At 36.5% G+C, this 26427-nt stretch overlaps 1 protein-coding gene across 1 annotated transcript in view; it reads right to left on the bottom strand.

The window, feature by feature from the left end:
* CFAP47 (cilia and flagella associated protein 47) overlaps window positions 1–25363 on the bottom strand; it is a 759462-nt gene extending 734099 nt beyond the window's left edge. Inside the window, exons 1-2 of the mRNA XM_031959439.1 lie at window positions 25115–25363; window positions 1880–2031 (exon numbers count right to left, since the gene is read on the bottom strand). Coding sequence (XP_031815299.1) covers window positions 1880–2031; window positions 25115–25267 — 305 coding nt within the window. The 5' untranslated portion in view covers window positions 25268–25363. The remainder of the gene's footprint in view (window positions 1–1879; window positions 2032–25114) is intronic.
* Between the last annotated feature and the right edge of the window lie 1064 nt (window positions 25364–26427).

Raw genomic sequence — 26427 nt, 5'->3', positions numbered from 1 at the left:
TATTCCCATTCAAAAAACCAATTACTTCCAGCCTGCTAAGAAGTGCTCAATTTTTATATGATATTATCTTATCATGCCTTTTCAGTATCTTCCCCCCTGTCCATCTTAACATTGAGTCGACCAAGAATCAACATACATGCTGACATATTTTAGAGAAGCTTGTAAAGTTCTTTGTAACATTTCCCCACTTAGCTATCTTCTGCAATCAACTGGAGCAGATAAACTGCAATTATCTTAGGGACTTTTTTTGACTTATTTAGTGTAAGATAATCAAATTTCCTATGAAATTACCTTTCATTTTACCTTTAGGCGTAAGACCATAGGATCAAAGATCTAGAGCTGTAAAGTACTTCAGAGGCCATCTATTCCATCCATTTCACTAGAAATCAGCTCATGACTTGCCTCAGGTAACACAAAGAGTGATGAGACTTGTAATTAGAACTTGAGGGCCACAAATATAAAACCAACTCAGCCAATTCCGTTTCCTCCCCCTCCCCCCCCACCAAGGAGAACCTATGAATGATCCTTTCATTTATCTTCAATTTCCTTATGTCTCAGGTTTCACTGATAGAATGAATTTAAATGTTAGTAAGATTCAATTCCTCCAGTATATCATCACTTTGTTGACCAATGGTAAGAATCACATCCTTAGAATACCAAATATACATAGAAAGTCTAAAAACTGATTGTTGGAACCTCATTTTTCTTTACTCCACCAATCTTACTGTAGAAGCATGGATGATCAATGGGCATTTCCAACGTATTCTGTTCTGAGAGTTGAAATAATCACAATCAAAGAATAAAGCACCTAGTGGAAAACCCACTGGAACTTGGCAGAGCTTGGACTTTACTTGCATTGTCTTCAGGAATCAAGGATATGCCATGATAAGGTATTGGAAAGTTATTTTTAGTTAATAAAATAAGAAGGTTGCTCCAACAAAAACGGCTACACCCAAAGAAAGAACACTAGGAAATGAATGTAAACTGCTTGCATTTTTGTTTTTCCTCCCAGGTTATGTATACCTTCTGAATCCAATTCTCCCTGAGCAACAAGAGAACTGTTTGGTTCTGCACACATATATTGTATCTAAGATATACTTAACCTCTTTAACATGTATAGGACTGCTTGTCATCTGGGGGAGGGGATAGAGGGAGGGAGGGGAAAAATCGGAACAGAAGTGAGTGCAAGGGATAATGTTGTAAAAAATTACCCTGGCATGGGTTCTGTCAATAAAAAGTTATTTAAAAAAAAAAAGAAAGAAAGAAAGAAAAAGAAAAAGAAAAAAAAAAGAAAAAGAAAGTTGCTCCAAAAAGCATGACAACCTCGCTTCAATAATAAATTTAAGATCTAATTTTCTTCTTTGAAATGAAATTGTAACTACAGAGGCAAATATCAAATAATAGTTCCAAGACTGTCACTCAGTTCTCCACTCCACTTAGGTATCCATGCATTTCATGTAGCCTCAAAAAATTCAATACTCTTCTAAAATTCAATGTACCTTCTCCATTATTTACAAAACAGTTAAGCAGATCCATTATACTGCTTTTCAAATTAAATAAAATATTAACTGAACTACAAAGATACATTCTAAATAATAGATTATTTTTAATGAGTACTCCACTGAGCAAGATAAAAGAACATATTTTATTGAAACTTAATATAGAAACAAAAAAGACCATTTTTTTTAAATTAGCAAAAATATTCTAACACATCAATCAGAAAGATCAACAAAATGTTCTAAAAGTGTGTCCCTTTAGTTAAGCTATAGTGAAAATGAAGTCAAAGTAAGTTTTAAATAAAAAGTAAAAGAAATTAGAGACTGCATTTTTCTTTGGAGAATTATGAAAATATCAGCATTAAGATATATAAATAACATACCCAATCAGTGGAATTTCTATTTGTTTTTTTCCTACTAAAACATATATTTTGTCAAAACTGTCTTCCGCTTTAACAGGCTGATATGTCACAGTAGCTGTCACATGAAGTCCAGAAGCAATTGCTATTTTGTCAGTGTTCATGTTCAACTTGAACTGCAATTTAAAAAAACAGATAATTCAAATTATATTATAACAAATCATAACTAAATTCCTTACTAAAATAATTTACAAAAATATTCTGTAATTTTAGCTCTTTTGAATTTTTGTGCATATTTCTGCCTAAGCAGGTTTATTGGATCAAGTATCATTCCCTTTCCTGCTGGCCTAAAGACAGCTTGATTCTGTCCCCATCTTTCCAATCTTAGGTTTTTGGACATGCACAAAACATAATTGAATCTGACAAACTCAATCAGTAACTGAGTATTTTGAGTGCCCACAGAGTACAGGTAAACCACTGAATACTTAAGAAAATTGACAATTCTACCCGAAAGCATTTTAAAACTCTAACACAGGAAAGAAGAAAAATACACTCTAAAGTGTTGCTCAATCTTAAAAATGTTTTCTATTGTTTAAGTTTGTTTCTATGATGCCAACAGGTGGCAGTATCAGAAACAGTGGATTAAGGAATACATTCACCACCCTAAGAGCAACAGTGGATAAATCCTTTCAGACCACTGTCTCTCCCACCAACCCCTGCTTTTTCTTTAAGTGGGACTGAGATGGTACTTAGGTCATAGGTAACTTACCTAATTCACTTTAGTCCAGAGACAAAAACAAAAAGAAAGCTGAAAATTTAGTTTAAAATTATAAAATTTTGAAGGTCTATACAAATGTATGAATTATTAATAAAAACAGCCTTTCAAACTACAAGAGTGGCATCTAACCTCCAGTCTGAAAAGGAAACATCCCCAGCAGATAAAATTCTACTTAAAGTAAAGAGCTATTGGTGTTTCCATTTATCTTCCCTGTACTCTACCAATAAACAAGTATGATAGCATTTTGCCTAAACTGCAGAATTTATGTGAAGAATGCAAAATTGATATAAAAGAAAAACTTTATAATAATGAAAAAAACAAATAAAAGATAGTAAACAGTAATGGAGGGGGTGAGGAAATGGAATCCAAAGATTTGGAAAAAGCAAATTTTCAGAGTTTCTAGAGCATCTTGACTCATGGCAAACCAGTTCAACTCTACACTGCCTTCTTCTTTTGAGTTCTTCCTACTCCCTGCAAGTTGTACATTTCCAGGTCTGAGCCTTGGATCACTCCCACCATCTACTATCAAAAATTACACAATCATTCTAATCAGATCCACTACAAATTAATATTACAAAACCTCAAGTGGACTCTCACTGCTGCATGTCTCCCAAATGAAATCACTGTTCCAGTTACCACAGTGGATTTTTCCTAATCTCTCCTCGAATCTCCCATGATCATCCCACCCTTCTCCACTATATCAGCTGAGAAACTTGATTCATATTTTACTGGAAAAAAATAAGGCCATTCATCCCCTCTTTTTTCTTCTCAATTCCTATCACTCAGATGTCTGCTGTTATTATATCTTCCTTGACCTTTCTTGATACAGAAAATAGCCCTTTCTCCTTGATGAAGCAAACCCCTCTACCTGGTCAAATGCACCCATCCCATCCTGTCTCCTCTAGCAGATTACCCTTTCTCTCATCCCCATTCTCACTTACCTTCAATTTCTCCCTGTTTACAAGTTGTTTCCCTACAACTTATAAATATGCTAATGTTTATCTCATGCTCAAAAATCTTCACTTGATCTTTCCATCCCCACTCTCATATCTCTTCGACCTTTTGTGACTAAACTCACTGAGAAGTCCATCTGAGATAAGCCCCTCCCCTTCCTCTCCTCTTACTCTCTTTTTTATAGAATCAGGGTTCCAACCTTATCATACAACCAAAATCACTTTCTCCAAAGTCACCATTGATCTCTTTAATTGCTAAATCCAATGGCTTTTTCTCAATTATCAACTTTCTTGATCTCTCTGCAACCTTTGATATTATTGATCATTTTCTTCCCCTTGATATTCTTTTGTCTAAGTTTTCGAGACTTCATTCTCTCCTGGTCCCTCTATCTATCTATCTATCTATCTAATCCCTCCTCCTCAATTTCCTTTACCAAATCTTCATCTAGGACATTCCCATTAACCATGAATGTCCCATAGATGTCTGTCTAGGCTCATTATCTTTTTTCTTATTTTATTTCACTTAGTAATATCATTAGTTCCTATGGATTCATTTACAGTCTTCATGGTGATGATTTTCAAATCACCTTATCCACTCCTAACCTTTCTGTTGATCTCCATTCTCCCATCCCTTACTGCCAATCAGACATCTCAAACTAAATTTCCAATAGACATTTCAAACTCAACATCTACAAAACTAAACTTAGTACCAAAGACCCCTTTTACTCCTTCTTCCCAAATTTATCCATTACTGTCAAGGGCATCACCATCCTCCCATTCCTCCAGGCTTACAAACCAGGCATTATCCTTGGCTCCTGACTTTCATTTTCTGTATCTAATCTGTTGTCAGGTCCTATTGATTCTACCTTCAAAATTTCTCTGTTGTCCATTACGTTTGCTGTGCAAGACATATATTATTGATGTGAATGATGTAGACACCAGATGATGGAAGGCAACAAAAATGAAGTTCAGTCATGTGAAGAATTCACAACGACCATTCTCTATGGCAAAAGGTAGATTTATTTAGGGGAATAGGTTGCCAACAAAATGAAGGGATATAATAGACACTAAGAATGGTAAATATAAAAGAGTTGGGGGAGCATAGAAAAGCTAGTTCCTCAGTATATCTCACAATTATGTAGTCACTGCCTTCTCATTGTTTGCCTCAAGGATCAATTCTTTAATTAATCTCTGTCCAACACATCATTCAGGACCTCATCATTATGCTCTCATAATTCTCATTTCTCTGTTAAATTACTCAAAAATGGCTTATGATTCTCTGTTCTCAAATTCTACAGGATCCTCGATTTCATCAAATATTTGATTATTTTCCTTCATTTTGTAATACTTATTCATAGATGCCTGAATTCATTTACTACATAAGGAAATATTTCTTTCTGTTGTTACTGTTTTTCCTGTTGATGTATTTGTTTGTGTTCAAGGTCTTTGAGATTTTTTTCCCAAAAAATCTTGGGTACTTTCAGTCTTTCTTCCCTCTCTTATTTTTCTTGGAACTCCTTTCCTGATTCCCTCCCTTTTATGGTTCCCAAAGTTCCCTCTGCATTTCAAAGAATCTCAGTATCTTCCCAAAGTGAGAAATTCATGGTTCAATAGATCTCTGCCCCAAATGATTTTTGAGGATTCAGAACTGGCACCAGTTGGGTATTGTGCTCTTCCCTCAGATTTGGTCAAGTTCTATACAGCTGTCTACATACAGCCTAGAGACATGTTGGACTCCTGTTCCTTGGTTCTCTGGCAGAGCACCAGCAGTTCAGAGCCTTCTGGTTCCATCTGTTCAGATTTTTGAAATGTTGGTGCTTTCAGATTGTGGTTTTGAAATGTTGATGATTCCAGGTGCTTCCAACACCTTATAGGCTTTTCCTATGGGCCAAGTTGTAATTATTAGAGCCCAAGGAAACTTCCTCAGCCAAATGTTGAGTTTTTACAGCACTGGAAAGAGGGAGAACAGGATCAAAGGATGGGTTTTGATGTAAACCTGTGTTCTGTCCTTGGGTTTGCTAATGAAGCCTCAGTGTCAGTAGTATGAGATAAAAAGGAGAGGTACTGAATGAGTTCAGAGTCATGAGTATCAGTAGCATTCCCTTCTAAAATAGGCTTTGAAGCCTACTTAAAGGAGAGCAAGATTCTTGGATGATAAAACTAGCCTATTCCTTCCTCAGACAGGGGATATTGGACAAGTATCATCTCCCCTCTCCCCACCCCCCAAATGTCTAATTTAGAAGAAATCATTTACATGTTAAAGTGACTTTCCTGGTCACCATTCCTTAAAGAAGAGATGCCCCAAGGCTTTCATTCTTATCATCAAATGTTAATTATGCTAAGACTGTCACAACTATTGAATAAAAAAAAATCCACTTATCCAAGTCATTAAGTGAAATTGGGATGCTAGTTACTGATCCCCTAAAATGTATAGAACACAACTGGGGAAAGGGAAGTCCAATTTGAGTCTAGGGAAGGAGACTCTCAAACTTTTCAAGATACCTATGAATATTTAGAGAGGGAAAAGCCCTGAGAGTGGGGCCAGAACATATATGTTGAGCAAAGCATTTCACAGATTTAAAGAATTTAGAGTTTGAAAGAACTTCAGCATTTATCTAATTAAATTCAAAATCAGTTTCTTCTCTCAAGATATTTGATTATCCATGTTCCTGTGGTACCTCTCTTTTCAAATAGCATTTACCTTAATTTTGAGATGTTATCTTTCTGTTTTTTCACTACCAAAGTAAGTACACCATTCTTCTGGGTTAGATGGCTTGAATTTCTCAAGGACCATTAGGTATACTCTTATGTTCTCCTTACTTATCATTTCAATTGTAAAGACCCTTCTCTTTGGTAGAAAAAATGTTAATCAAACAAAAATGGACTGGCTTTGTCTTCACTCTGTTGTCAAGAATCATTGTAACATTTTCTCTAGGCAGCAACTCCATCCTTTTTTGTATCCTCCTATTTCCTCCAATATGACTTTGAAAATTTTCCTTTTTGTGGAATACAGGTAACTTCCCTTGTAAGCCTCAGCTCACAAATATGGATCAAAACATTAAAGAAAAATATTTGTAAGCACAAGAAAATCTCCAATAATAACCCTTTGCAAGACCAGGTTATTATAAGACAGAAGTGTGCATGTGGACACAGAATTGGGGGGAAGGGGCCAAAGAAGTGATTTGACTGGGAGTCAGAAATCCCAGAGCCACCAAGTAATGGTAAATCCAGATGCTCATGTAAAATAGACATTGAGGGAGCCACAAGTGAATCTACTTGTGTTCATTTAGCTGGGATGTCTAAGTAGGAAGCAAGCTACAAGTCTAATGGTGCTGAACTCTGGTCACTCACCCATCCATCCCCAGAATTTAGGCAAATAGTGAAATTTTGTTTCCTTTTTTTAATCATCATTTTCTCCAGTAAATTATCCAGTTTTTCTGTTTGTTAAGGTTACTTTTAGTATTTGCTTAGTTTTTAATTTTCAGAATAGAAAAAAATGATAGGTCCTAATTGCTTTGTACTTAAGCACTTCATTATCTGTGAATAGAAAGTTGAAAGTGGAGACAGAGGGAAGGGGTTATAAGTAGCTAGCAAAGTATAAGAAAGCAATGAAGAAAGAGAAGGAAATTTTTTTCTCTCTAAACTGTCAGGATTCAATACTGACTGAAGTTTCCTAAGCTAAATAAGAAATGTATGGATCAATGTATGCATCAATCAAGACAGACACAGTACTTGACCTAAAGGGTGGACAGAAGTAAGAAGGTACATGTGTGATAGCAGGCAGATAGCAAGACAGTCTAGATGAATAGCTGGATGAAATGTGAAGTAGAATGTAGTATATAGGAGAGAGCCTATAGATATAGTGGCCCAAAAGAAATAATTTACCCTCACTCAGTTACCATTCAATTGTGCTGGGCCGTAGAGAAAGATTTCCAAAGATCCTGAATTAAGTTCCTCAGGAAGTGGGAGCATGGATTCTGAAGGAAAGTGTGCCCTCATACCTATAGAATGTCTCACCTGCATCTTAATTAATGTATGTTGAAAATCAATCCTATAGGAAAGAACAACCATTCCTACCTGAACCATAATGTATCCTTACTGAATATTTGTTTTATTTTATGGCTAAGTACACCTTCTTTTGTTACCTATTCAGTGTCTATAAGTGTCTCCTTCCAGGCTCAAACTTGAACTATGAAATTAACCAGAATTAGCCATAGCTCATAACATTTTAACATAAGGCGGTAATATTTATAGCACATTATAGAAGTAGCAAAGAAGGATAATATATATGCAGAGAATAGAGTGATTGGTTGGGTAGCCAAATATGGCACCATGACACCTTATGGTAAAGGCCCTTCTGGTGGCATGGAATGTATTATATAATGGGCACCAATGAATTAATTATCTCAGTGGATATTAACAGAGGTTGATTAGGACTTCTGCAGGAGTAAATATCCATTCTCTTATTAAATTTGTGATAAAGGAGCTGAAAGCTGGGCATAATTTGACATGCATCCTAGCTTTAGGGATTGAAGATTCCAAAGAGTACAAGGAAAGAATAGAAAGGATCCCAAGGATTAAAATTAATTCCACAAGGGAACTCAGTCCAGGAGGGAGGGATGAATCACAAGAATGAAATCTTAAATACATGAAGGGGAAAAATTCCAGTGAGTATAGAAAAATAGGAGTTATTTGAAAAGAGTAATGTGATTGCACAGGAACCTCATCAGCCAATTTTGATTTTAAAGATAGATAGATATAAAAAGAGAGATAGACAGATATAAAGATATACCCTTGCAAGGGCAAGTAAAAGGGAAAAAAATAAATTTAATAGTGGTATCATCCTGAAAAAATAGTGTCAGATGTGCTAAAGCACACCCAGTTACACTATTTTCCAACCAAGCCATCTAATCATCTGCCTGTTACAGCTATCTTTCATTTCCCTGTTTGGATTAATACCCTCCATTACAGATTTAGACTGCTGAAAACTAGACCTCCAGAATTCATGTCCCAGTCCTCTGAGAATTGAACATTAATCCTGATGTAGGTGAGCCTGCTAATTTAAACTCAAAACCTGAACATAATGAAGTACTCATAGTAAATCTAACAATTATTAAAAGGAGGGTTACTTAGTTATAGAATATCTAGATGGGAAAAAAAATGAAAATGATCTCTCCTGAATGGAGCTTTGAGTGTGGCTCCTAAAATATAGGGTTGATAAGAAACAATTGATTAATAATCTATCAGAGTGTCAATAAAACTATACCATGACATCTAGCACCAGGGTAATAAGGACCTATTAGCTTCACAATAGCCTAAGATATCCCTCATGTCCCCAATGTACTTAGATATAAAGAGCTCCTAGACAATGAAAACCAAACTACTATCATATTACAAGACCCCCTAAGTGTCTATAAGGCACTCCAGTTTTTATATGGAGTTTTGGAGATCAAACTACCAAATGAAGGAGCATCACAAACTCTTAGAAACAGTTACCTCTTAGAAATATCTATGCTATTATGGGTAGAGCCAAATGAAAACCTTTATTCTATCTTTCCATTGTAGTTAATACCAAACAAAATCAAGTAGTAGGAGATATGAAAGATATTTCCCATTTCTTATGGGATAACAAATAAATGCCTCTATTTAGCTTTTATAGTTCTATACAATACTCCCAAACCTAATTTTTCTAAGATCATTGCACATTATTATTCCAAGCCTTTAGATTCAGCCAAACTAGTCTCTGTTCCTCATATATATATTCCTCTTTCCTTTCTCTATGCCTCAGGGTATCTCTAGGCTCCTGAATTAACAGCTTCTGAAGTTCAGTTTTGATTATCTCTTTATAGAAAGCAAAGCCATAAGTAAACTGGAAAAACAGCATTCCTCAGAAGCCAGTTCTTCATAGGCCCACGTGTCAGAACTGGGACTTTATTCCACTTCACACACTCTGAGCTTATTATATTGACCCTTCTTTTTTCTCTCCTCACAAGAAATTCTATCTTCCAATTCTGTGTATTCTCACTGGCTACAGTCCATTAGCCTAGAATATTATCTTTCCTCATTTCTCTCTTGACTTTTTTGAATTTCAACTAAAATCCCACTCTCTACAAGAAGTTTTTCTCAGCCCCCCCTCTCAATGATAGTCTAAGATGTTCTCCAATTTACCTTGTATATATCTTTTACTTTCATACTTGTTTGCATGGTATTATTGTGCTACAGTTCCCTTTTAATTTCTCTAGTTTCCCTAATTGTCCTATTCAAATACTCTGCCTCAGATTATAACCATTCCCTCTTAATGTTTGAAAGGATAAAGGGCTTATATCTTAGACCCTAGACTATACTTATTCCCTCTTAAGTTTAATGGGATAAAGGTCTTTATACATTTTAGACATCATTATAATATCGCCTCTCCAGTGCCTCCCATTGTGTCATCCTAGGTGCCTCCCCCCAGTAGGCCATCTCCATCCAGATCCCTCCCCTATTATGTCATTGTTCAATGCTACCTTATTTTTTTTTATTTTATTTATTTATTTTTTTTTATTTAATAGCCTTTTATTTGCAGGTTATATGCATGGGTAACTTTACAGCATTAATAATTGCCAAACCTCTTGTTCCAATTTTTCACCTCTTACCCCCCCCCCTCCCCTAGATGGCAGGATGACCAGTAGATGTTAAATACATTAAAATATAAATTAGATACACAATAAGTATACATGACCAAAACGTTATTTTGCTGTACAAAAAGAATCAGACTCTGAAATATTGTACAATTAGCTTGTGAAGGAAATCAAAAATGCAGGTGGGCATAAATATAGGGATTGGGAATTCAATGTAATGGTTTTTAGTCATCTCCCAGAGTTCTTTTTCTGGGCATAGCTAGTTCAGTTCATTACTGCTCCATTAGAAATGATTTGGTTGATCTCGTTGCTGAGGATGGCCTGGTCCATCAGAACTGGTCATCATATAGTATTGTTGTTGAAGTATATAATGATCTCCTGGTCCTGCTCATTTCACTCAGCATCAGTTCGTGTAAGTCTCTCCAGGCCTTTCTGAAATCATCCTGTTGGTCATTTCTTACAGAACAGTAATATTCCATAATATTCATATACCACAATTTATTCAGCCATTCTCCAACTGATGGACATCCATTCAGTTTCCAGTTTCTAGCCACTACAAAAAGGGCTGCCACAAACATTCGTGCACATACAGGTCCCTTTCCCTTCTTTATAATCTCTTTGTGATATAAGCCCAGTAGTATCAACGTTACCTTATAAAAGAATCTTGTATCCTACATTCAGGGCTGGATTCTTTGAGACAATAGTCTCATTCAGCCCTGGTTCCAAACCATAGATCCATTTGGTCCCAGAAAATATCTCCCATTAAATAAATTATTAAATTGTTCTCTAATCTCTAGCTTGCTCAGTTTCTCCAGCATTACAGTATCTTCTCTATCAGAATGTAAGCCTCTTGAGGGAGGGGGAAAAGACTTATTTTTGCTTTTCTTCATTTCTCCAGCCACTAATGAGCACAGTGACTGGTATATGATAAGCAAATGTTTATTACACTTGTTATCTTTGTAACTAGGTAACCTGGTCTCCATTAGATTAGGGCATGAACTGTCTTTTTGCCTCTTTTTTTTTTATATCCCCTGTACTTAACACAATATCTGACTTAATAAATGCTTACTACTAACAAAAAGGAGAGGACAAAGGCAGCAGCTAAGGAATGTAACAAAGACAATGCTACATTCAAGATTTCACTCCCTCAGATGTTAAAGCCCTTCATAAACAAGGGCTATCCTCAGGCAAAAGGTCTCTCACAATGGAAAAAGCTAACAGCCATATAGCAAGCTATTGTGCATGAGATATGAGTCAGGTAATATTTTTATCTGTAATTACTTCTGAGTGGTGACTGTGGATTCAGCCAAATGGTGTGGGGCATGGAGAGAACAGGACTAGACAACTGAAGACTCTTCCCTTTGGAGAATAGGACCAGTGGAGGGATTTTACTAATGTGTCCCACTGCATATAGTCATTTGTTATTTGTAGGGCACATGAGCCTCTATAATGAAATAAACAACCAGATACTGTTACAAGAACGCAGAGATTAAAGAGTGAGTCTTTTGCCAATCTGGATATAAGGGATTGTAATGCCATATTGTTACAAAGTAAGAGACTTTGTTATCCCCGTCACTAAGGATTGAGGAGGCTATTTCTGCCCAGACAAGCTCCTCATGCAAATCAGATTGCCCAGCTAGCCTTTGTGTTTCTCACACCTTCTTCCAACTGGTAAATTGACCCGCTTCTTCCATCTCAGAGAAAAGCAGTTTACCCTTGCAAACAATATTGTTATCATCATTCCTTCAAATACCATGTCTTATGCCCCATCTCTAAGAAGCTATATTTCCAATGAATTTTTGCCACCTAGAACTCTCTGGTCCTTCCATCCAAGGCACGGTTATCCAGGCGTCAAGATTTCCTGCCCCCTCAGATAGTTGCATATATCTTTGGTAAATAATTCAAGTGTCCTTTGCTATGGTAGGATTGGAAACAATTTTCCTTGAAAGGACTTGAGGGACCAATAGACAATATTCTCTCTAATGAGATGGAAGAAATAAACTTATTCATTTCTATATAAGTAGGGTAAATATATTTAATTGGACTTGGAAGTAATCCAAAATTTCAAATGAAGAAGGGGGAAAAGTCCATCCCACCTCATAAAACAAAGGGGCAGTCCCTCACTGGAGACCTCTAAAAGTACAGAGATTTGGTATCCATCTTCCAACTCCTCATTCTCACAGGATGTCTGTGCCTTTGATGGTTCTCCCAGAGAACAGATGTGGCTGCTGTGCCAAAGAATACTGAGGGAATGGGGGTAAAGCACAAGCCTCAGTAAAACATAATGACCTTTTGGCTAGCTGATTGTAAACAACCCTGAACCAAGATGAAAATCAGGTACTATTCCAGAAGTGTCATCATTGATGCTATGTCCACCATGTCCACTTACTGATCTTTTACATGAGTAGACTCATTATGAAATGAAAATATTTGGGATCATAGATCATTAAGATCTAAAACTTGGTGTTTTTGAAAAGGAGAAGTATAATTTGGGATTCTGGTCTTCCCTTTCTTCCATAACTTCTTCAGGAAACTATTACAGTATATTTCTTGTTGTTGGAAAGTTATTGTTTTTTCTTTTGTATTTTAGTTTTATTTTTCTTCTTCCACAGCTGCCTATTTCAGACTTCTCATATCACTGATATTAGGGTAGTCTCATTATAGCTCTATAAGCCATTTCAGTGGTAGAGCATCTTCTAGAATAGCAATGTTTGTGGTTTCCTAAATCAATATATAGTGTGTAGGCACCCAGCATTTGACATCATTGCTGTAGAAGACTTTAAGGACTTTTAGATCTCCTAAAACCAGTATCTATCACTGTTCCTTTTGTGAATGCTAGGATACACACCACACAGACACACAGACACAGACACACAGACACAGACACACACACACACACACACACACCAGAAAAATTGTTCCTTAGATTCAATTGGTCCAAGGAAGGAAGGTACAAGCCATTGATACAACTCTCCAGTCATCTTAGGGAACATGAGGAGTCAGTATTTTTCAAAATTTAGTGAATAGCTGATGGTCGTTCCAATCACACCAATGCTGACCAGAAACACTTCCATATGGAGACAAAAATGTATAGAGGGTACAGTAAGGGAAGACTGAATGTTGCACTGATATTCAGGATGTAGAGGGCCTAAGATAGTGGGGGAACTGTGGGTGAAAAATAAGACCCTTCAGCCCAGAGGGAACCTGCTAACAATGTCTGGTTTGGCTCCTCATCTCCCCTAAGGGCTCTTGGCTTTCCTGAGAAGTCAGGAGGCAGTGACAACCTGTGTTATAACTGAAGCAGAGTGATACCAAGTGACAAAGAGTGATACCAGATGGCAATCTACATACAATAGCGAGTTGTTTATGTGGTCCTGCCTGACCATGACCACATGTATATATATATAGTTAGCACATGCACAGTATTGCTTTGGTGATATGTGTATTAAGGTATATTAGGGTGAAAGAACATGGAATAAATGGACTCCACATTTCCACCATCCTTGTGGGTTTCCTGCCTTCTTCACTCCTCCACTAAGACCAAGAACTCAGTCTGGTCCCAAGATTCTGGATGGTATATTTTGGCACCCCAACTTGGGGGGCTCTAGAAAGTACACTACATCAGGAGAAATCAAAGAAGTAATCTAATATATTGAATGGATGCCTGTGACATACCTTTGGGAAGACATGGATAAGTTGCATAGGATAAGCATGGATGAGTGATCTTTAAAGTATCTCATTTGCCACATGTTTCAGCCTGCTCACACCCATCATGTACCTCTCCATTGTCCTCTATGTAATATTCATTTTGAATTCTTCAGATATTGCAATTTTCCATGTCTCATTGCCAAGAGCAACACCACAAACAAGTTGCTATTTAAATGAGATGGCTTAAAACAACTCTGAACTACTACCTAACACTTCTCAGATCGTCTAAGATGACAGGAAAAGATAATGATAAATGTTAGAGGAGATGTGGGATAACTGAGACACTGATGCATTGTTGGTGGTATTGTGAAATGATCCGACCATTCTGGAGAGCAATCTGGAACTATGCTCAAAGAACTATCAAACTGTGCAAACCCTTTGACCCAGCAGTGTCGTTACTGGATCTGTAGCTCAAGGAAATTATAAAACAGAGAAAAGGACCTATGTGTGCAAAAAATGTAGTGGTTCTTTTGTGGTAGCAAAGAATTGGAAAATAACAGATGCCCATTAACTGGGGAATGGTCGAACAAGTTGTGGTATGTGAAGATAATGGATTATAATTGTTCGTTAAGAAATGATGAACAAGCTGGTTTTAAAAAGGCCTGGAAAGATTTACACAAATTGATGCTGAGCAAAAGAAGCAGAATCAGGAATACATTGTACAAATAACAGAAAGAATTTAAAATGATCAACTATGAAAAACTTGGTTTTTCTTTTTGTTTTTTTTTTTTTTATCTCTCCCATGGTTTTCCCTGTTTCTCTCATTTTTCTCTCCCAACATAATTCATAAAGCAATGTGTATTAAAAATAAATATTTTTTTAAATGAGATGGCTTTATACATTGGAGAAGCTTGATGTTATTAAAAGAACTTTGCAACTTACTGAAAGCAACTAACCTACTCTTTCTCCTGTTAAACTCTGCTGCCTTCTCATTGTTTATTTTTTCCCCAGACATACAAGATCTTTAGATAGTCCAGACAAATGCATGTAATAACAGGAGATTGGAGATTTTTTGCCAACTTTCTTATGTGAATGATCAGACAAAAAATGTTTTTGATTGATTACCAATATCTTTCATGCAATAAGTATTTGGGGCTTCTTCTTCTTCTTCCTGTTTGTGGATTATGATATGTTGAAGAAGACCTGTCCATTCGCTTCAATTTGTGCTCTTTACTGGATTTCCTCCAGCACAATAATGAAGCATATATCTCCCTATTTTATGATGCCTTACCTACTGTTTATCAGACTTATCCACACACTCTGCAGGCCAGACAAGCTGACCTGTTTGTGCTTCACCATATTTAACATATCATCTTACATCTCTGTGCTTTTACAGTTTTTTCCCCAAACTTGGAAAACTACACCTGCTTGCCTTTCTCAGAATTCCTAATTTCCTTCGAAGATCAAGTCAAGAGCCACCTTCAATATGAAGTCTTTCCTGCTCTCCTGTTGTTACTCTTCTTCCCTTTTCCTTACTTCATGTTTATTCCATATGTACTTTAAATATATCACTGTATGTATATTTTTGTTTTCCTGCAGTAGAATAGAAGTTACTTGAAGAAAGGGACATTTTCAGATTTTTTTGTCTCTAGTAGAGTACCTAGCATATATTAGGTGCTCAATAAATGGTTGTTTAATTGAATTTATGATCAAAGAGGCATTGAATAAAATTATTTCTATTGTGTATTTATACTACATACTATTGACATTTGTCTGTCTTTTAAAGAATCTCAAATGATTTTGATGTGTGCATTGGAGATATTTTGTTGGGGGAAAAATCTTTTAATTGAGCTTTTTCCTGCTTTTTACTTTATCAAATGCTGTACCATAACAACAAACAATAATCACAGTGGAATCTTGTATACTCTATGTCTTTCAGTCAAATGATAAAGATGTAGCCTATAATTATTAGCTTCCTTGGCCTTTCCCAATATAATCATCAAGGATATGCTTAGTAAACATTACTATATTTGATCCTAGTAACTATCTTACAAGATCAATACTACAAGTATTATTATTCACACTTTAAAAATAAACTGACACAGAGGTTAAAGGCAATTAATGGTGCTACAGTGAAAAGAATGCTGGACCTGAATTTGCTGTCAGGTCCTCCCTACTCTAGTTCCAGCACAGTATCACCTATTTGCAGCTAGTGCCACCTAAGGTAAGAATTGAAATAGGAGAATAGGATATGGGTGTGATGGAAAAAGAATTCTAGATGGGGAGAACTGGATGAATAAGAACATGGAAGCTAGAATAAGTGAGTAATGTTCCAGGAACAGATTTATTTGACTTGAGGAGAAGGCATGTGTAATAGGAAATATGGCCAAATATATAGAATAGGACAAGATCAAATCTAAAAGCCAGAAAGTCCAGTTTGGTTCTGATACTTTATCAATAAGAGAATACATATGTTTTTGAGCAAAGATGCAACATGATAAGATAGTCACAAAACTTAGAGTTGAGAGGAGCCATTTTTGAAGATAAGGAAACTGAGGTTCTTTAGAAAAAGGAGTAGGTGCCCCAAACTTCAATTCTTAAATGAAGTATCCATAATCTTATCTATAAGTACTCCTTCTAACAGTGAAGATCACATGCCTTTTCATCTTATATGATTCTTGCTACATTATTCCAATTCTCCATAGGGACTCCATTCAAAGTATTAGAAGATTTCATCTTACATAGATACTGTAATCAAGACAAAGATCCAAGACAATTCCATGATTTAAAAAAATACTGTCCAGCTCCAAAGAGAGAACTGACAAATTCTGAATTCAGGTGGAAGCATAAGTTTTTTCACTTTATGTTCTCTGGTGTATTTTTAATTTGCAACATGACTAATATAGAATTAGGTTTTAGATGACTCCCATGTATAACTGATATCATATCACTTGCCTTCTCAATGCATAGGGAAGAAGAGGGAGAAAATTGGGAAATCAAAAATTTAACAAATATTATAAATAAAAGACTTCATACTGATTTTTTGCTATTATATGACTGCCAATAATTCTTGATGTAGTGTCAGTGAACTGTTTTTTAAATGAATGACTAAAGCATCTTTTCAGTGTTTATCTGTACAAATTATTGTGCTAAGCACTAAAGATACAAATAAAAATGATAGTCCCAGTCTTAAGAAGCACACCTTTTAATGGAGGAGATAACACATATGGAATCAGTTGTAAAAAAGGTGGGGAAAGTATCATCCTTAGAGTACAGTGGCAAACCTTTTTTTTTTTCTTTAATTTCATTTCCATTAAGAAAATTAAATCAGTTTCTGATGTTGAGCTATTTGATGGTGCTAAGGACTTCAGTGGCAAAAAATTTCACCTCTACATCTTCAGTAGTTGTGGCTGTAGCATCTGCAAGAGCAATTTCCAAGCTGCATCTCCATAAAGATTGCTTTCCTGGATCATGTCTGAGTGCACAAGCTATTCCCAAGGCTTTAGGGATCAGAGTCCTAAGTTATATCTCTCAGGGTATAAGGAGAGATAATGATCAAGGTCTACTGATACCTTCACTTGCCTGACACATGCTACCTACTGTCTCTCCTTCAAGTTACCTTGCTGCTTCAGCTAGAAGCCTGTGGTTAGCAAGCCATTGATGGGCAGTTGATAAAGATGGCTACCTCCTCTCCACAGGAGTTGATTCTCTGAACGATGATTATGAAGGACAGCTGGGAAACAGGAATAGTGGTCTGAAGGTTGCTGCCATTTTTAGGACTCCTATACCTATCTGCTTATTAATAGCAATTGGTCAGCAATTGTACTGGTGGGAACATGGAAGACATGCCTAGGGTAGAAGCTGGACTGGATGATTTGGATCACCAAATGACTTTTTCCAAAGGACTCAAGAGAGGTCAAATGAAGGATTTTTGAAGATGGATGAGACATGGGCTTGTTTGTAGATAGTAGAAAAGGAGCTAGTAAATGGGAGGAGATTAAAGGTGAGAAAGTGAGGGTGACAGAGGAATTGATCTTCTAGAGAGGACAAGATGGAATGGGACTACTTCTTCAAAGGAAGGGATTTGCTTTGGCAAAGAAAAAGGACACCAGTAGTCTCTACTGCATACAACTCTATTTTTCCTAATTGAAATCCCCTTTTCCCCTCTGATTGCCCTTTGACTGATTGATTGTGTAATCTCCTTCTTCCATCCAATTGCCTTTTGGCTGAGTGATCATATCTCACTATCAAATATCAAAGACTCTCTGGGTGTAACCTCGGCGGCCATCTTGCCCCACCTGGGGCCCTAAAGCTGGGCCTCTTCTCTCATTTCCCTGAGTCAATCTACATTCAGAGGCCCAGTGAAAGCCTCGGTTATATTTTGGGCATGAGGTTTTGGTTTTTATTCTCTCACCCTGTCTTCTCATTCTATCTCCATATCTACAATGAGCTCTCAAATCTCCAACTTTTCCACACTGAAAACATCGACGAATTTCTCTAGAAGTCCCTTGCCAAGAGGGACCCTGTCTTTCTATGTTCATCATAATTTGGGTATAATAAGCATTTGTGCCCACTGTGGAGAGAAGAGGAGAAAATGGAGCTCTCAGCAAACGGCCTCAATTTCTTCAGTAAAATAGACAAGATTCTTAGTTAAGAAGGTGAGAGAGAGGCAGCCATGGAAAGTTTGAGGAGGAGTGAAAAGTTTTGAAAGAAGCATTGTGGTGAGTGAAATGAGTTAATTAAGAAGGTAGAAAGGATTGCCTTTCCAGTCATATACCTCTCTTTGCAGATGGATTTTACACTGCACCAAGTGAAATTCATTGTTCAAATTATGCTGCGGCTTTACACCTAACAAGTGTCTTTCCATTTTTCTTTGAGTGATTTTGTGATGTTCATAGTTCCCAGCCATATCATCTTCACAGATAATATTAATGTTAAAAGGATGAGCCTTTGAAAGTTTCAGGGAGAAGCTTATTATCTTTAAAAGTATTGTGTAATTTCCTTTGCTGCAATCCAACCTACTCTCCTCCTCCTATTCAATTATTGACCCAAGCCCTCTTCCATCTGAAATAGATTTCCAAGGGGAAAAAAAGTGTACTGATGGGCCAATCTACAGACTGTTCATCCAAACTCAGCATGATCAATAAGCACTTTTGAACCACTGAATTTTTTCCTCCACAGATAGTCGGGTGACTTTTTATGGTTGGTAGTCTTATAATAAGTTTTACAATCCTCCAAAATTTGGTGCAAATCATCACAGTAGCGACTGCCTCTTTCATTCATTTGGCCTCTATGTTGTAAACTCTCCATAACTGTAGCAAATACCGTTGGCAAAAAATGTATCTTTTTGTTTTGTTTCAGTCTTGATATTAATAACATTGGACAACTACAAAAGGTTGGGTTTTTTCCCCTTCACATCCATAAAGTAGGTGAATCTTACAGTCTTTTTTCCCCCTCATTTCCACTATGACTCCCAATTTTGTCTATCATTCAGAAAATTTTCAGAAAATTCACAATTTCATATATTTAAAGCAAAATAGTGCTTATTAACTCAATTAAAATGTAGCTATTGATCATTTTCCATTTTATTTAAGCTATGGAACATACCTCCACAGCATCCAATACTAGTTAAGATGTCAGTATACTTGTATTATTTTTTCAATGTGGAAACATTTTGTTTTTGTTTTTTTTATTATTTACTAAATGCTAAAAATATTTATGAGAATGACTTCAACATATATTAAGAATAATCTTGATTAAAATGTGAAAAAGGAATAGGCAGACTTTTGTAAATCATTTTCTTCTGCAGACTATTTTTTAAGTCAAGCAATTGACTAAAAAATCAAGTGAAAAAACATCAATTATGGTGATTTACTGATGTAAGCATCCTTCATGCTCATCACTGACAGCAAGTAATTTCCAAGGCTTTCCAAGAACAAGTCCAAATGTAATTCAAGGATTGGATCATGCATGGCATATTATATGTCATAACTTAAGGCTCTAAAGATCTTGGTAATTTTTTGCTTTGTAGTTACCTAAAAGAAGTTTTTGATCAATTTAAAAAATGATTTCCATAGAGTTCCTTCAGTTTCATTCAATTGTCCTTCATAATATTGGTCTTTTACCCCTTTCCTTATTTGAGGACACATTAATATTATCTCTTTGCTTTTAACCTTGCTGATTCTTAGAAAGTTGTCTTTTCAGAAGAAAACTATACCATTTCAATCTATAGCTTTGACAAAAATTTTATTTAATCAAATTTAATGTGCAATATTGGTATGCATTTTTTTAGAACCAGTTTCTACAATTTTCAATATTAAAATGAGTTATTCCTTTGTAAGTGAGTTCTCTTTCCTATTATTCCATTTACAAATAAGATATTGGAATATGATATCCAAGTAGTAATCCTAGAAAAAGCACAGTCACTTTGATATTACCACAGGTATTCTAAGAAAACTTTTCATATTTAAGGCTTTTCAAGCGAAGCTTCATATTTTGAAAATGTGGGCACCCTCTTGCAAAATAATAGATAAATTAAAACTTTAAAATAAGAAGATATTAATATCTTCTTGAATCAGAGGAAGAAAAAAGTTCATTGAAATGAGGGTTCACCATCTTGCTGCTCTCCCATTAGGCTGGACCTGATCCTTGGCAACTGAATCATTAAGTTTATCTTCTTCATCTGAATTTCATGTTGGTGTTGGTTTCATTGCTTGTAGTTCTTTACTTGGTAAAATATATTGTAGAGCTGATGGTAGATTTGGATATTTACATTTGGTACACTTAAATTTGGAAGTCTTCTCCAAAATGTTTCTCAAGCAAAGATAACAAATCTGTTGAATGGTCTTTTTTGTTTTCTCTTCAAATAAGGAGGACCATAAAAACTTGAACTAAAATAACCATATTCATCCAGTTAGTAATCTAACACATATGACCCATTACCATTTGTGGACTAAAGCCTCATCCTGATCACCTATTTTACAAGTCAAGTACAAATCAAATGCTTTCTTAATTAAAGGAATAAAAGTATTGACTCTGAAATATGAAAGTTAACTCACTACACATATACTGCAAGGCAACTGGATATTGAAGTTGATAAAGTATTGTATCAAGAACAAGGAACCTAAGTCCAAAGCCACACTCAGAAAGTTATTACTAGCTTATGTTCAACTCATTTAACCATTGTCTGGCTCAGTTTTTTCATAAGTATAAATGGGACAATAATATAATGTACTTCCCAGAGTTATTATGAGGATAAGATAATATCTGCAAAGTGATTTTCCTAAAGGGCAGTTGGGATCATGTCATTCCTCTCCATCAATAAACACCACTGGATCCATGTTGCTTTAGTATCTACTGTAAACTCTTCTGTTTATCTTTTAAAGCCCTTCACAACCTTGTCCCAATCTACATTTCAAACTCATTATATATCACCTCCCTTTACACACTTTATAGCCAAACAGACTTACATGTTATTTATCACAACCTAAATCCCAACTTTTGCACTGGCCATCCTTATGCAATCTTACTTCTACTTCTCAGAATCTCTTATGTCACTCAAAATTGTATTCAGATGTCACATTTTGCATGATGTCTATGCATATTCTGTTTCCAACCTCATCCAACCTCAGCTGGTAATGCTTGCTCTAAAGAAAAATGTACTTTGTATTCTTTTTGAATATGCTGATAAATAGATAGATAGATGGTGGATAGAAATAGAAATAGAGATAGATGTTTTCCTCCAATAGACTATAAGCTCTTTGAGGACAGTGACTGCCTCTCTTTTATCTTTTCTATCTCTAGTGCCTATCACAGAGTCTGGCATACAATAGGCATTTAATAAGTGTTTGTTGGATGACTTATTGTCAACAATCTTATGCTATAGAGAATTCAAAAAGGAAAACTGAGAAAAGGCCATTGGATATGACAATTAAGAATGCATTGGTTGTGTAATATAAATAAGAAAAAATAAACCTGAAAACTACATAATTGTAATAACTAAGCTTGGTCACACAAGAATTGAAAATTGTACCTCCCTTCTCTCTTGGCAGAAGTTGGGAACTAGTGGTACAGAATTAATGTATTGATTGATTTTGCCTAAATGCTTTTTTCCCCCTCTTTTTCTTCTAACTTTGGTTATAAGGAATGACTCAATGGATAGAGAAGAATGGGCAAAAATATACTGAGAAATAATATTGCAAAAATAATATATCAATAAAAATAATATTCTTTCAAAAACTTTTAAGTTAAATAAATGATTAATAACCTTGAAGACATTCTACTAATGCTAACCAAATGGATTACTCTGTCTTACTCTATCCTCCAATGTTTCTATACCTTTGCTCATGCTAGTGCCATAGTTGGAATGGGCTCTGACAGTCCCTATTCTATCTGTTAAAGTCCCATGCTTCATTCAAGGTCCGTTCAGATGCCACACCCTCCAGGAAACTTTCTTCATCCTTAATATTATAGTAATCCCTTCGTCCTCATATTTATCATAGATAAAACTTACATCTCTTTTTTGTACCTTTCTCATGCTTCTTTTTTATCAGTTACTGTATAATTCTCCTTTCCCAAATAGATTATAAATTCCTCTGAAAAAATATCATGGCTTTATAAATCCATCACCTGATATGGAAATGAATTTAAAAGAAGCCTTTTCAACCTTACCAGGATATCAAAAAATTAATTTACTAATCTCCCAAAAATACAACAATGTTTCTATTGTTTCCTTGACCAAAAGTCAGCCAGGGAACTAATTATTATCAATCAAACAAAAATATTTATTAAGAGCAAAATGTCAGGAATTCTACTATGTGCTGAAGATATAAAGACAAAAAGAAAAAGAAAGAAATGGACCTTGCTATAAAGGAGTTTATTCTATCAGGAGAAATAATATGGTCTTATATAATTATATAGAGAATAATTGCAAAATAAATACAAGGTGGTTAAGTAAAGGTAATTGAAGGAATGACATTTGCTTTGTGTAGAAAATGGAGGTGGAGGTGAAGTGAAAATATATTCCAGGCATGGCCAAAAGTCAGTGAAAAGGCAAGGATATAGAGATGGAGTACAGCCCTAAGGAACATCAAGGACAGTTTAGATGGTTCATGTGATGTGGGAAGGTGAGTAATGCATAATAAGGCTGGCCAGATAAATTGAGACTAAGCTCTGAAAGGATTTTAAACATAAAAATTAAAATAAAAGAAGTTCATATTTGTTCCAAAGATGATGGGAAACTATGGGAGTTTAGGAAGGGGACTGACAGCCACATTTATATTTAAGGAAAATTACTTTGCTGCATGATAAAAAAAAAAAAAAAAGGATTCTAATAGGAAAATTAAGACAAGATGACCATTAAGCAGGCCACTGCAGTAGTCTAGGATTGAGGTGGTGATGACATGAAATAGTATTAGCTGTGTAAGTACTGAAAAAGTAACATTATGATGGTGCAAAATTAAAAATGGCAAGATGTGATAATTTAAGATAAGTGAGTTGAGAAAAACAGTCAACAAAGTTATTTGCTGCCTTCCCTCTGTGTATACATCCCATTAAGAATAAATGCATGAAATCTTACAGCCATTCTAAATTGGAAACAGATACCCAATTAAAATTACTGAATAATAATAATATTCTGCTGGGACCTACCTACCAAAGAAATTTAGCAGAATAGTCTTTATAGAGTTGCCTAAGGCTCAGATATGATAAGTAATTTGCCTAAAGACTCACAGCTTAATATCCCATGTGGGAATTTGGTACTGATCTTGACTTCAAGTCCAGCATTCTATTTACTGTGATGGGCTACCTAAAATATATATTTAGATTATTGCAAGATAATATTTGTAAAGTGATTAGCAGAGTGACTAACACTAGAGTTAAATAAATGCCTGTTCCCTTCTTGACTTCCCTTATAGAATGAATATACAAAATACACAGATCTCAGGACACAGTATAGAAAATTTCTTATTAACTTTGGAGTACCTGGCATCTTAGGGTCTAATATGAGATATACAAACACAAACACCCATGAAATATTAACAATACAAGGATTGTTCTGGCAACAACTCGGGAGACTCTCCCTGACTCTCCATAAAAGATGGTGGGAAAGCATCCTGCCAGGTGCATTCTGGGAAGTTCTAGCAGCATCTCCCCTAATCTTTCTCCCTCTTCTGACAAAAACAAACAAAAATCATTGCAGGGTTGGCATGAGGGCAAAGAGTGCCCCTTCATAACTTCTATACCTCTACTTCTTTCTGTTAACACAGTGAATACACAGTGCAGGCCCGCATCAGCACAGGCCTGGGTAATTTCAATAGTCCACTGGTTGGTCTTCCTGCCACAGTTCTTTGCCCACTCTAGTCCATCTTCCATTCAGCTGCCAATGTGATTTTCCTAAAGCCCATAATCTGACTACATCACTCCCCTGCTCAGTATTGGCATCCGCATCCAGGGACTCCCAAAATATAAAAACCTCTACTTGGATTTTTAAGCCCTTCACAAAATAATCCTTTCCTGCCTCTCCAGGTCTACTTGGTGTTTCTCACATAGGTCAGTCCCTTTCTGACTGCTGCATTTTCATCTTCAGACCTCAAATTCTCCTCCTCCTCGACTTTGCTTCCTGGCTTCCCTGGCTTCCTTCAAGACTCAATTAAAAGTCCCATCTTCTATTAAAAAAAAAAAAAAAAAAGCTTTCCCCTTAATGTTAGCCCCTTTTCCTCTAAAATTATCTTCTATTTATGTTGTATGAATATAGTCGTTTGCAGACTGAAAGCTTCCACGAGTAGTTTCTTCCCTGACCCCTCATTAAAATGTGAGTTCATTGAGTGCTAAGACCTGTTTTTGATTCTTCATTCCCAACACTTAGCGCAGTGCTCTGCACATAGAAAGTACTTCAAAAATACTTTATTCATTCATATATGTTGCCTCCTCACTGAGAGGGTATTCTCCTAAGAGCAGAGAATGTATCCCGTCATCTGGCACATAATAAAGAGAGTAATAAATATGGACTGACTGGAGAAGATGGAAGGTTCAGGATTGGACCCCTCCCCAGCAGAGCCCGTCCCCCGGGGGGGGGGGGGGGGGGGGAGGGGCAAAGGCAGTTCGGGAGGTGGGGGGAAAGAGGGAAGGGAGAGGAAAGGAAAGGAAAGGTGGTGGAGGGGGGGATAGTGGCGGACAGAATGTCTTCGAAGCGGCTGCCTTCAGCCTCCGGGGTCCATTCCCGGTGAACCATTCTGTCCTCCCCCGGCCGGGCCCTCATCACCTGCGGGTCCTGGGGCCCTAAGAAGCGGATCTTCTTGTTGCTGCGGCCGACATTCTGCACCTTGATTTCGGTGCTATAGGTCGTCCCGACCTGCACATTGGCAAAGAGCACCTGCGATGGGCAAAACCGCAACGAGAGCGCTGTTTTCTCCATGACTCAAAGGAGTAGAGGGAACAGCAGACAGACTCCGAGGTCTGGAGAACAGGAGAGGGAAGCGAAAAAAGAAAAGAAGTCCCCTGTGTCAAAGTCTCCTCTGGGGGCGGGGGTCTAGCGTGGGGACTGTCGCTTAGCAACTGACCTGGTCAGCGCACACGTTCCTGCGCATGCTCGCTGGGGGGGGGGGGTTATCAGGGAGTTGACCCTGAGCCTCTACCTCCCAGAAGTAAGAGAAGATGAAGACAATGTTCCTAAATGCCTCTGATTGGCTGTTGCTTAAGCAACTCCCTGGGAAGTAGAGAGCCCGGACTGACCGGGAAAAGAAGCGGGAAAGGAAGAGTGAGATTAAGCACCAAGAAATGGGGGAAACTTGTGGTCACCATCTATCTCAAATTTCTAATCCTAGAAAGTGTTCAGATTGAGGTATGGATGCATGTGTGTGCGTGTGCTTGGGGGTTTGGGGTTTTTTAATCAAGCATTTATTTTCTCTCCCACTTCCCCTCCAAACTAACACAATTTAAAAGTTTTTCTTTTAATTGTGTAGGAAAGATAGAAGAGAAAATAAAGGCCTGTTAATTGAACAACAAAACCCTTGTAAACAAATGTGCAAGGCATTTATTTCGTTTGACTACACATATAAATTGCTTGGTTTAAAAAAAAATAATGTCACTGGAAAGAAAAAAAGAAAGGTTAAAAATATCTATTCTGCTTCCCTTTGAGTCATACAAGGATACCTCTGTGCTACAAGTAGGAGATAGTCTTGCTATCCAGACAATCAAAACAATAAATCAAGTCCTTATTTGTTGTTTTTTTACTGAGGCAATTGGGGTTAAGTGATTTGTCCGGGCTCACACAGCTAGGAAGTGTTAAGTGTCTGATACTAGATTTGAACTTAGGTCCTCAAGACTTCAGGACTGGTGCTCTATCCACTGCATCACCTTGCTGTGCCTTCAAGTCCTCATTTGCAATATAAAAGTCCAGCAACATTACCCTTCCTTTTATAGATGAGAAAGCTGTGACCCAGACAATTTAAAATGAGACAATAATTTTGATACCTCCATTCAAATTAATCATCATTAACTCAGTTCATTGTGACTTAATGTGTATCAATTATTGTATTAGTGAAATAAGCAAAATAAAATAAGTTTATGTATGTT

Source organism: Sarcophilus harrisii, chromosome 3, assembly GCF_902635505.1.
Source record: "Sarcophilus harrisii chromosome 3, mSarHar1.11, whole genome shotgun sequence".
Lineage (NCBI taxonomy): Eukaryota > Metazoa > Chordata > Mammalia > Dasyuromorphia > Dasyuridae > Sarcophilus > Sarcophilus harrisii.
This window is presented reverse-complemented; position numbering and strand designations above follow the sequence as displayed.